This window comes from Echinops telfairi, unplaced genomic scaffold (assembly GCF_000313985.2).
Source record: "Echinops telfairi isolate 266 unplaced genomic scaffold, ASM31398v2 ScPeMD7_7420;HRSCAF=8458, whole genome shotgun sequence".
Lineage (NCBI taxonomy): Eukaryota > Metazoa > Chordata > Mammalia > Afrosoricida > Tenrecidae > Echinops > Echinops telfairi.
The window spans coordinates 42416645-42429431 of record NW_022111320.1 but is presented as its reverse complement, the minus strand read 5'-3'; the positions used below and the strand labels follow the sequence as shown (position 1 = coordinate 42429431).

General features: G+C 40.8%; 1 protein-coding gene across 3 annotated transcripts in view; it reads right to left on the bottom strand.

The window, feature by feature from the left end:
• The window catches only part of TBC1D5 (TBC1 domain family member 5), a 570856-nt gene that overhangs the window by 140187 nt on the left and 417882 nt on the right, over positions 1-12787 (bottom strand). For all 3 annotated transcript variants that reach the window (XM_045297525.1, XM_045297524.1, XM_045297526.1), the window contains one exon: positions 6561-6703. In XM_045297525.1, coding sequence (XP_045153460.1) covers positions 6561-6703 — 143 coding nt within the window. The remainder of the gene's footprint in view (positions 1-6560; positions 6704-12787) is intronic.

The window sequence follows — 12787 nt, the reverse complement described above, 5'->3', positions numbered from 1 at the left end:
CTGTGATTCGTGATGCTTTCTGCGAGCTTTGCTCTCCTGTCTCCTCCTCCTCCAAGTGCTCCATATCTGCATGGTGGTGCATATTGGTCTGCAAGGATTTTGTCACATAGTGGGGCCCTTTGAACCCCCAAAACTTATGTCCTCTGTTTGAATGAACATTGCTCTTGAATGGTTTCTCGCTCTTCTGATTTATTTATTTATTTTGGAAATCATCTAGACTGTGGCTCTCCTGGCCTCTTTAATTTTCTTTCTTTTTTCATGAAATGGTGACCTTTAATGAGAACCACCCCCCTCTAGTTTTCTTTCTTATCTTTCTTGTACCATATTTTTTTCTTTTTAACTGTACACTCTTGAGTCTTCCCCTCAGCTTTTAAAGTTAATCATATATATAAATGTATAAAGCATATATATAAAACAAACCTTTGAAGCATATATATGCATGTATAAATGCATTCAAAGCATATAGATCTATATATATGCTTTAAAAGTTTGTGGAAAAATGACGAGATAGTGAAATTTTCACATGAATTTTTGAAACCCTCTTGTATGTGCTTATAGTTTGTATAGCTTTTCTCTTTTCTGCATAGTCTGTTTTCTCCATGTTGCTCCCCCCACATTGCTTGTCTAGACCTTTGTTTTAATTTAGGATGCTTTCCTCGAAAGTGTGGTGGCTCTTTGGTCATCTGGCCACATGTGTGGGGCACTATGAAGCTAGTTTTACATGCACAGATGGGTGGGTTTGCTAACATATGCCATTTCCTGGCAACCCTGGACCCTGGAATTGTAGAGCTCTCTTTTTAGGTATCTACTGTTCCCCCCAAGGAGAATCTCCCAATCTTCTTTCTGGAGAGAAAGCCTGGCCTCAGTGACCTGGGTGTCAAGAGGACACAGAGGCCCAATACTTATTTAAATTCTTCTGTGTCCCAAGCCCAGCAAGCCACCATTTAAACCTCTCTGCAGGACTGCCCCCGAGGGTGGGAGTAACATGTTGGTCTGGGTCTAACAGTTTTTAAAAATATTTTCAAGAGTTCTCTTTTCAGACTTACTCTTACCTCCTCCCTAGGGACTTTCAAAGGTACTATATGCTGCCCATTTCGGCACATTTAGGCACTTTCTGAGTTATTTCCTAGCGTTTCTCATGATCAAATATGGGTAGCTGAGCTTTCTTAGGTCTGCGAAGTAAATGATCAGTTGTTCAGCTTCCCAAACAGCTTGGGCCCCTTCCCTGTTCTTTGAGTGCCAGGAGTTCGAGCTGTTTCAGGGGTGGTGGGACAGTGTGGGAGTGCCACACACCATGTTTAGCTAACGTCTGTCAAGTTCTTTCACCGCAGGCCTACCCAGTTGGCGGGGCAGGTGAATAGCAGGGGAATAAGAAGGTAGATGGGGAAGCAACTGTGTAGAGAAACGTTGAGAAAGTAGCCAGGGAGTCAAAGATCATCACCTCCCTTTTGCTAATCACTGGAGAAAGCCCCTAATAAGCCTGCTGGACTTCCTGCCTTCTCATTTGGCGACAACAAATGGATAGACGTTCTTGGGTTAGATTCCATGCAACATTGCTAGCTTTCCCCACAAAAGAGGTCCTAGAGCCCCTTGGGTTCATAGACTGTGTTGCTTCCTGGGGCAAATGAAACTGGGACAATATAGGCTGAGAGCAAGGACATGGAACAACCAGGTTCTGGTCTGGGAGGGCGGGGGGCACAAACTGGATACCAAGTATTAATTTGAAGACAAGATAAAATTTAAGGGGGATAATAAGGCAGTATGCTACATCAGCCTTTGATAAGGAACATTTTAAAAATAGACTAAAATATAAAGTAGTAAATAGGACGTTTGGGATGAAAATGGGTCCATCTCAGAGAGAGTCATAAAACATATTAATAGCATTTTATGTCATAGAGGGAAGAGAATTGGTACTCAGGAAGTGCTTAAGCATTCATTCAAAAATAAGACAACAGTTTGTGTTTTTATTAAACAAAATTGGGACATATTACCATGTAATTAAAAAAAAGGTCATTATTTCTAGGCACTGAGGTTAGGTAAAACTTGTCCACAAAAGACAGATATTCAATGTGCTGGTCATATAAACAGCAGAATGTGCTCTTATCAGAAAAACTGAGAAAGAGAAACTCAGTGGTACGACAGAAGGAAAGACTGGCAGACGGAGAAGTAGTGGCTGAAAAGTAAGCCAGATCTAAAGTGAAATCAGCAGGAATGCCCCCCCTCCCCCATCCAATAGAGGACCCCGCCCTGCAGACTGGTGTGGAAAACAGGACGATTGTGCTGTCACTTGTTTATGCTGGCTGGAAAGAACAAGCCAGCAAAGAGTAAATCAAGGTAGGGCGGATGTGTCAAGCAGGAAACTTTTCCATTTACAAATTGTTCAGGGAGAAAGTAAATTTAAAAAATAATAATAATAAAATAAGCATTTGAAAGATACTTCCTGGGTCGAAAAATCTACTGTTAAATGGATTGGATTATAGTGCTTTAGCTATTAATACAATTGACAAAACAAATAAAAGTCTGCTACATTGTAAATTAGAGAAAATGTTTTTCTTTTGATAACAATAAAAAGCAAAATAAATTTAAGTCACTAAAGAGGTGAACATTTTAGATAATTTTCAAAGTAGGCGATGCTTTCTGTGAAAAAGCAACATTGAAAAAATGTATTAACAAACAAACAAAAAGGACTTGTTTGAGCTGCTGTTCCATCCGCCAGAATGGGACCACGTCGTGAGGAACCAGTGCAATCAGGGGTCTGTCCCAGAGCACCCTCTGTCTCCTGCCACCCCAGTGACTGTGCGTGAAGAACCTGATGCTGTCAGGTTTACAGAAGAATTATCAGATGGGTTCAGGCACCGAGGAATGTGCGATCTACTAACATGCACAATCTAAAGAACTAGGGCATTACTATCTCACCCAAAGGCAAAAATGGGGGCTGGGAAAGTGTGGGAAGAGACTACATGGGCTCAGGCATAAAAACATTTGCAGTCAAGACTTAGGTAGGTGGAACCAGGTGAGACAAGAATGACCAAAGTGAATTACAGTCCAGAGCAAGTCAGTAAGAGAGGGTGAGGGGAAGACGGTCACAAATAAACACTTAGAAGAGCACTTCTTTTTGTAGACAGTAAAATTACTGACGTCCAATGTATAGACCGCTCTTACTTGTCCTTTAATGTCATGCAAATCCACCCTCACTTTGAATCTACTGAATCAATTTTGACTAAGAACAAATTATTCACCACAATCCCTGTCACTTACCGGTATGTGCAGGGTTAACATCATCGAAAGGCTCTGAGCCTTTTCTTGCACTAATCCACCACCATTGCTACTGAGTGTGTTCTATAGGGAGGTAGAACTGCTCCGTGGGGTTTCTGAGCCTATAATCTTTATAGACCGTCTCATCTGCTGGTGAGTTCACACTGCCTACCTCTCAGTTGGCAGTCCATCGCTGAAACCCACGGCTCCCAGGGCTCCTCCCTGCACTAAACCAAACACCACACATCGGTAGAATCTTGCTCAAAGTGACTTGACAGAAGGTTTCCAACACTGTACATCTTTATGGGAGCAGACAGTCTTTCTTCTGAGAAGTAGATGAGCAGCCCTAACCCACAGCATCTCCTTTCTTGCACGAAAGCTTGCTGCTCACAAGTCGATTCGAACTCACAGCTACCCAAAAGGACAGAGCAGAAATGATTGTGGGGTTTCCGAGAGGAACACCTTCCCTGCGGCAGGCCACCTCATCTTTACTCACGCGCTGTCCTGGAAGCATGTCTGCCGCATGGCCACCATCTGAGACAGGGTAGAACTGCCCCTGAGGGTTTCTAAGACTAACTCTTTTATGGGAGTAGAAAGATCAGTCTTTCTCCCGGGGAGCATCTGGTGGTTTTGAACAGCTAAGCAACAAGTGGGTTTACATCACGAACCCTGCTGTGAGCCAGCCCAACGCTTAACCTGCGATGTCACCAGGGAGCTTTTCTAACCCTTAGGTAAAGCTAAATAAGAAATGTTTACACCGGTTCCAGGTGATCTACAAGTTTGGCTTTTAGACACACAATGGAAGTGATCTTATTTCTAATGTAGGGATTGCCCGTATAATATCCACACTAATTCACAGACTTCAACTAACACTTCTTCAAAGCACATAAAAGTGAAAAAGCTTATTGTTTGATTAAAAAGTTTGGCATAATTCTATTTAGAAACCTTATTTATCTTGGAAAAAGTGACATTTTCTTCCAAAGCACTGTTAGTTGATCATTTCACAGGTCCGGTTTATTACCAATGTGAAATTGTACTTAGTAACCTCAAGGCAGGTGTCTGTGGAGGGCGCAGCTGCGGGGAGGTGGGAAGCCCAGCAGGGGCAGCATTCTGTCCACACCCTGTGGCTCTGCGCTGGTTTCCATCACTTCTGTACACGGTGGTCAGGCTCCATAATCTCTGATAAAGAGTTTGTGCTGACAAGACATCTATTCAGTAGATACCATGCTTAACTGAATCATTTTCAAAGACCAAGAAACTCTGTTTGACGTCTACTTAAACAACTGTAATCATACGGTTGTTAAAAATGACATTATGAGATGGTAATAGTAGTGATGTGGGGCAGAGGTATCTAATCTTACTGAATGACTGATTGTTCAGTCATTTAAGTGCCAGGGCTTCCATACCTGCCCCATAAAGGCAGGGCTTTGGAGAAGATCACTACCCTCTTCTAAGACATGCAACATAGCTTGTAGAAACACATGTACTTACTTACGCCCTTTCCCTCACCAAGCTTTTCTGATAAACACGTCTTTTTCCCTCATTTTGTTTCCTCTGCTTCAAAAGCCCTTATTAGATTTTGAATAACTGTATCATCTTCTCCAATACTCAAACAGTGACACGGGGTGGGGGTGTGTATTTCCTGTCCACCCTTCCATAATACCTTGCCCATGTCTCAACCAAGGTTCTGCATACCTAGGTTGTGATGGCAGGTAAGTGTGCAAGGACAGGAGCCAGTGCCTCTCAAATCTCTATGAATAGTTACTCTTTTAGTTCTCTTAGGAGAGACTGTTCTAGGTAACCAGGTGATAATCAGTTGGGACCAAATAAACATCTTCCCTACCTCTACATTTTCCCACATGTTTTATAAAGTTTTAAGTAAAAGGACTTTTCATCTGGGAGGGCCTCAACTGTAAAACAGTTTAGTATGTTCTATGAAATTAATTTAAAGAATAGATCTCAGCATAGGTGACTGGATGAGTGAATGAAAAAATATGTATCATTGTGATGTACAGGGGTCAGAGCAAAATCTTAACTGTTTAGGCTTACAGAAAATCAGAATGCATTTCAACTGTTGTTGGATTTGGCAGGTTTTGCAAAAAGACTATCTAAAAGCAAATGTTTTCCACTAAAAGGCATTTCTCATTCCCTTTGTTTTATCATTTATGTTTTTAAGAACGTACAACTTGATAATGGGAAATTAACACCAAATATTGTAATATCCAGGATCCATCAAAAGTGCCCAAACATCCTCTCCTTCGCAGCTGCTTCCTCTTTGATTCCCACGTTCTCACAGGGGTTTGCGCTAAGGAGGACGCTTTCACTCTGTCTCCCACAACCCCGACGATCTGACCTTCAAGGCATGTGCTGCTTCTGCCACTTCTTCATTCTGCACTATTGTTTGGAAATTTAAAAAGTATAATAGAAAATGTTAAAGAATCCCAGTGTTACCAGAGGCATCGCACGAGCATCTGGCACAACTTGGCATTCCGTGAACAGAAAAGAGCCATGTAACGATCTAAGAGTTAGGATTATAAACGACCCCAAATCACGAATGTTCTTTATGAAAGTTTTCCATTTCCTAATTAAATCGCCAATTACTTTGTGTCAACTTTCCTAATTATACTTTAGTTTACAAATCTTGTTTTGTGAACTGTGACCATTTTGCTAAGGAGGCAAACAATCCGTTCTATTTTGAAGTTTTAAAACAGGTTCTGATAGTTTCTTCAAGCTGAGGACTGGCTGTTCAGAGGGGTTACAGACTGACTTTCCGCCTAAGGCGAGCACCAGTAGCTAGATCTAGGGAGATGGGAATACACCTAGTATTGGACAGTGCATCGCATAGTACATTTTGCAAGGATATAAACCGATAAGTAGTTAAATTGTCTTTGGATGAAGAATTTATTTTTGGTTGGTAAAGTGTTGATATTCTAAAAGCAGTACTAATCTCTCAACAAACAGCCCTGAATATTCCCTACCTGTCAGAAGGTGGAGCTCTAAACATATCTGAAATCCTGGCTTATCGATGTGTGTTTCACAAATGTGTGTAATGAGGAGATTAAAGCTGGAGTAAAAGTCTTTAGGAGAAATGATTCTCTCCGGATAAAATCACCCACATTTTCAAACGTGTACATGGTTAACTATTAAAAAGAGGTTTAGTATGTTCCTTTTAAGTTTCTACATACCGCCTACTAGAAAACCTTAAGTATATAGAACTCAGAGAACAAAAGACAATTTAAAAGGTACAATACTTTTAAAAAATGAGGACCATCTAGCGGAGTGCAGGGAAGGCCAGCCACACTCACAAGCATCTCGGATGTAGAGTAACATGGCAATGAAGACATAATCGACTAAACTCAGGCTGAGCCCGTCGGCAAACAGGGCGTCCCAGACCACCAGGAGATCCTGCAGAGGAAACTCGCGTCCAAACAGCAGTCGCACCCACCGTCTGCAGAGAGACAAGACCAAAATCCAGAAAACAGTCTGGTGAGAGAAATGTTAAGAGTGACCACTTTGCTTACGTACCTGTGAAAATATTGCCACTTAGCCAACTGGGCATGGAGGCTAAGCATTACACATCAATAAACGATAGAGTTAAATCCAGAGTTTTAAGCATTGAACTTAATTTCATAATTCTATAACTAGGGCCCCAATTACTGAAGTTTATTCCTATATGTGCAACACAAGTTCTGTATTAGAAAATGATAGAAAACATTCAGATTTAATATGGCTCATAAATCCGAGACGGGAAAAAGAGAAAGGGAAAGTGTCGTGGTCTGATGGATGTCGCTCTCAAAGTGACCTTACGTGTGAAAAGACAAGTGTCAACATTTCATGGTCTTTCCTGAAGGCACCCCGAGATCTCCTCGGTTGTTGGTAACTGGTCTTTTGCAAATGTTTACATGATAAACTACATACCCAGACTTGGAAAAAAATGGATCCTCATATTTTACTCCTATTTAAGAGATTGGCTTTCTAGTTAAAGGTGGGGTAGTGTAAAAACAGTAGATGTTTTTGTGAAGTATAGTAATTTATGTTCAAATGAAACAGAGTGATACCTGACTTTTAGCTTTAGAATAGCTAATTAGAGAGGTAACCTTTCCAGGGATGCTTTTCCAAATATACTTGACTTCAATGGCCAGGGAAATATCTATTTAATTCCACAAGGCAGACGCAGATAGCGAATGCAACTGCTGAATAAAGTATCCATATAACTGAATGTCTTAAATAGTGCCTTTCGGTAAATGCAACTAATTTGTATCTAATCTTAAAAGATAATTAAAATACTTCCATCTGAAATACTTTTATCTATTTGCTTGTGGCTTTATGTAAAATGGGGAGAATTTCTTTGCATAAACCTCTCTCCCTCAGAACTTTGAGAGAATTTAGAGTGATTCTGGCACACAGCAAAGAAAACATTTCACATTCATAGGATCACCAGAAGACAAGAGACTCTGTAAAAATTAGTTGAGAGATTCTTGATTTTTTTAAACCAAATTTGAAACCAAATACGAGCCACTGATGGGGTTAAAGTAAGACCGAGAGAAAAGAAGAAACAAACGAAATAAAATACTTTCTTTAGGAAGTATTACACTTACAGAGGGATATAGGAAGCTTGCACAGAACACACGCAGGCTTTACATCTGACTCAGAAAAGTGTTCAAATATTTAAGATGATTTTATTCATAGTGTCAGATTAACTTATTATAGAATATTTAGGTTTAATTTTCAACTAGATTTTAGGATATTCAGTTGGTGGGGGGGGGGGCGTTAGTTTGCAATGTCTTGGTAACTTTATCCTTGAGAATTGCTAGAGTATCTCTTGCAATTTTTATGTCCTGTGCAAGTCTTGCTCTCCTCCTCATATGAGGGCCACAAAGAAGGAAATCCACGTTTTCTTCCGAATTCATGCCTGGATTTGCGTGTCTTGGGAAAAAACATGACTTTTGTCCACTTCAAATTCTTTCAAATTAAAGATGCGAGTATTTACATTTTCAGAAGCACAAAAATATTTCTACATTTAGAAAAGGTTGCTCTTCTTAATTACAAAGAGTTCCTTGGTCTTGCAAATAGTGTCCGGGGAGCAACAAACAAAACAAAACAAAACCATTCTGGACTGAGCCACTTGGGCTACCATTTAAAAGGATCCGTAATTGATACATATATCTGCATTCTCAACTGAAACGGAATGTGCGAATTCCCAGTTACTCACCTGGAAGAACGGAAAGAAAAATCGATCAGTGAGTAGAATGCTGGAGAAGGGTATTACATAGGCTCAGGCGTGAATACAGCTCAGATTCCTTTTGCTTTCCTGTGGACAATTACATCTTTGGTTTTATCAAAGGCTTCCAGAAGGTGGGGAACAATTTTTTTTTAGCTGTGTGTGTGCGCGCGTGTGTAAATCACATATGCTTGTGTCCATTTTTTCCATAACACAATGCCTGGTTATTGTTCCAACGTTACTCCTTCTCGTGTCACCTTCTTGCTGACTGAACTGCTGTGAGCCGAGCTTCAAGGCTGGCGCTGTAGATGCGCTCACGCAGCAATCGTTGCTGCAGTGTCGGCAGGAGGGGAACGGCAGACGCCTCATGATCTGCCCTGAAAAAAGATGCAATGGGTCTTCTTCCTGCTTCCTCACTCCCCCGGGGTCATAGATTTAACATCTTCAAAACTGGACAACATATACACCTTGAGCACTTTACAGTTTAATTTATAATCCATGGTGTGTGCTTCATTCTTGACGTTTCACCTGGCCAAGTGCACTGCTAAATCAGCTCAGGAAAAAGACTAGGACTAGACATTCATTCACTCTCTCTGAGAGAGAGATTTAGAGAGAGACTCTCCAGAACATTCTGTGAAAAGAGGTGTATGTGCTTTGCTACATGTACTATGTATTTACCAAAGTATTTTTAAAGAAATTGTAAAGCCGCATGTCATGCTACTGAGAAACAAAGCTGTAGCTATAAATTGCAAGCACATGAATTGTTATTGTTAGTGGTCACTCAAAGATAGTTCATGAAGTGGCAAAAAAACACACATCCAAAAAGCAGAAACACTTAGGAAAAAAAGAGAGAGATGCCTATCATGTTTCTTTCATATAAGACTGTTAATAAGTTCTACAAGCAAGCATGTTACATCAAAGCAAAATATAGTTTCTTCTATGCTATATGCAATCACAGGGAAATTAAGGCCAAATTCTGAGACTGTTTAAGAAGTGCTGTATGACTAATGGAATGCTGAGACCAACAATGCCCTTATCAATAATTTAATCATTTTTATCCCAATTGGATTCAGCTCATACATATATTCACTACAGACAAAATTTCCTGTGCTATTTTGGATTTTCTTTGACAAATAAAAATTTTAAAAAGTAAAAGCTCAGGGAAAATTCAGTCTTTTATGGAATGAGTTACCAAAACACATTCTTTCAGGAAGCATCTGTATTCTTAGAAAGGAAAACTTCCTCGAAGAAGTGAGGTCTTATTTAAACAAAAAGTCACTCCTACAATTAATACGTTTTCACTACAGTTAAAAATATTAAGTGAGAGTTTAAGTTCCCTTTAAGGGTAGCATTAAACCTTTTTTTTCCTCCCTTAAAGATAGCTTCAGTTTAATTGCCAGATACTGCTAATCTTGCTTTATGTAAAGCTACACCTGCAGATTGTATGCTCATAACCATATACATTTTATCACTGGTGATAATATAATAATTCATATTTTACCAGGCCTACTTAGTAATTAAAATCTACACAAACAAAAAAAGACCATCTGAGGCTTTAAATTTAATAATAAACCACCCAACGGCAGGGCAGTTTCGATGTCTGCACTTATACCACTGTTCCCGATTTTAAATTTCTGTGTAATTAAGCTGCTACTCCCAGGGGGTCAGTAACTCCTGATGGTGTTATTGCTTGGTGAATGACATGGAAACACCAAGAGAAATCCATTTTTACCAATCAGTTTATGAAAATGACCAATTTGACTGAGGCTTAAATACACATAGCTTTAGTACAACGTGGCTGTCGTTCGCTATATCTGGAGAAAGAAATTTAAATACTAAGGGTTGCTTTCTTTTTCTCCTTTAATGACTCCGTAGTGACACACGGCCTTAGCAGAACAAGAAGTGTGGAAAGGCTGTATTCAACTGAACAAACAGGACAAGGCATCGGCTTTCCGGATAGCCTTGTGCTACGTGATCTGTGCTCAAGGAGTGACTGCACTGGGCAAGAATACTGCCACACAAAAGAGCTGTCTGTGGGAGCGTTGTGCTCCGCGATAGGAATGTTCTCTCTTGCTTTGCCTTATACTTGTAGTTTTCAGAGCAGTCTTTAAATAATCCATGCCTGACAGAGAAAAAACCAAACACAGACTCTAGCGCTTGTGCCAGTATTACAGGGAAACAAAAGCAAGTACAACGTCACGATCTCTTGGCTGGAAACTCCTTGACAGGGTTTAGGGTCTTCTTCTATCCGGCTCTTTGGAGTGCCCTCCACATGGGCTTTGAAAACCAGCTTAGATTTAGAGCCAGATAGTGCCGCTTTTAGAACGAGGGTCACAAGAGGGTCGCATCTTTAATTCTACCTTCCTTGGAAAAGTAAAGCCACAGAAGAGAGAAGCAAAAGAAAAAAAATTTTTTGTTCCAATTTATTATTCTAAAGGGTCTGACAGGGTACACTATCGGAAGATGGTGAAGCTGTTTAATTTTTATCTGGTCAACTATTTCAGTTAGGCCTTCTTAAACTAATGGTTACCTGCATGCCTTATAGAAATATTTCAATTCTTGAAGGCCATCCAAACTCTGCTTCATATATCGATTAACTGAGTTATGTGTTTACAAGATTCAAATTTGCTTTCCACGCTGTCCCTGTAATCCATGGGTGACGTCCAGCTTGAATGGGGCCTCTGGGAACACAGGGCAAACCTAACTTGACCCCTACAGGCTATGTTCCGGAGCTATTGAGAGTGCTATTTGTGACTTCAGGAGAAAATTCTCTGCTCCTTTGAGAGGGCAGTACATAGCCTTTTATTAAGGAAGGTTTCTTATTCCAAAAATAAGTTCCTAATAATTATCACCCATTCCTACTGTAATTTATTCCCTTTGGCAAGTGTTTGAAGCTGTTTTGTGAGAACTGTAATCCGCCCTTTGCAAAAATAGTCTGAATGGAAAGTAGAGCCTCGTGTAGCTACGCTCTTCCAGAGATGGACAAAGTTCGTAGGGAAATTGGACAGAGAGGTGACAACGTCCTCTAGAAACCATGTAACCCTTGGAACAGCCCCCCCCCCCCCTTTTAGAAGTATGCCTGCTACTTGTTGATTGCGTGCATGCTATTTCAAGGACAGTACTTTCAGGATGTGTGATTCACTAGTAAATTCAAATAATGCTAATGAAAGGTAGAGAGACTCCGAAATAAATTTAGCTGTGAGGGGAGGAGAAAGTGCTTGCTCTGGGACTCCTGCTGTCTAGCCGTCACCAAGAAGCCACCTCTCTCGGTGCTTACTGTAGCTCCAAGTGACTGGCCATCATTTTCTGGAGAAAACGATGGAGAAATCCTTGCTGCCCATGAGTGACACAGGAGGAACTGAAGTGCAGCTGGCGGTAGTGCTGGGAAAATTAATTTCAGGCTCTGTGAAAACTAGTTTTTAGTACTATTGCACACACATTTTATCTTTTAGAAAGTCTGTAAATAGGTTTCAAGAACGGGAGTGAGGATGAAATCAGTCTTCTAAAGGAACAGAGCATTGCTGAAATAATTGCTCCTATCCCCGCTAATCTCCAACTCATCAGAAACACCAACAAAAGCAAACCTTGGAGACCTTCTTTTAGAAGCCATCAGAGACTAGACAGCGGTGAGATCTTTACCTCATTGAGAAACACTTCAAACTGAGCTGCAGAATCTAACTCACTTCCATACCTCACTATGCACGTGAAGTATGCAACCAAGTTGAGGAATGTCGGGACCTACTTGGAACCCTGTTAGCGTAGTGCTCATGAGTTAGGCTGCTAACCACTGGGTCAGCAGTTTGAAAGCACTAGCTGCTCTTGGGGAGGAAGCTGAGGCTTTCTACTCCTGTAAGGTGTGTGACAGTCTCCCCTCAGGAGCACGTTTTACCCTCCCTTAGAGGGTTGGCATGGACCCAATGACAGGGTGTGGTTTGGTTTACAGGGTCATCATGAGTCGGAAGTTGACTTGATGGCAATTTGTTTGGTTTGTTCTATGATTCAGGGGTGAGGGGAGGACAACCCATTGCAGCCCAGTAGACAACAACTCATGGTGCGTCCTGAGGGTCAGAGTAGAACGGGGTTGCGTAGGGTTTTCAATGGCTACACATGGAATTTTCCGGGACTTTACTCCAAGGTCTCTCCGTGGAATTGAACTGACAACCTGTTAGTTAGTTATTGAGTATTTAACTGTTTGCATCGCTTACAGACTCGTTTGGACCACAGCCATTCTGTTTCCATAAGCAATCAGTCTTTGTTACCAATAGAGAAAACAGAATTCTTGCTATCTAAAGGAAGAGGCCAAAGTCTATC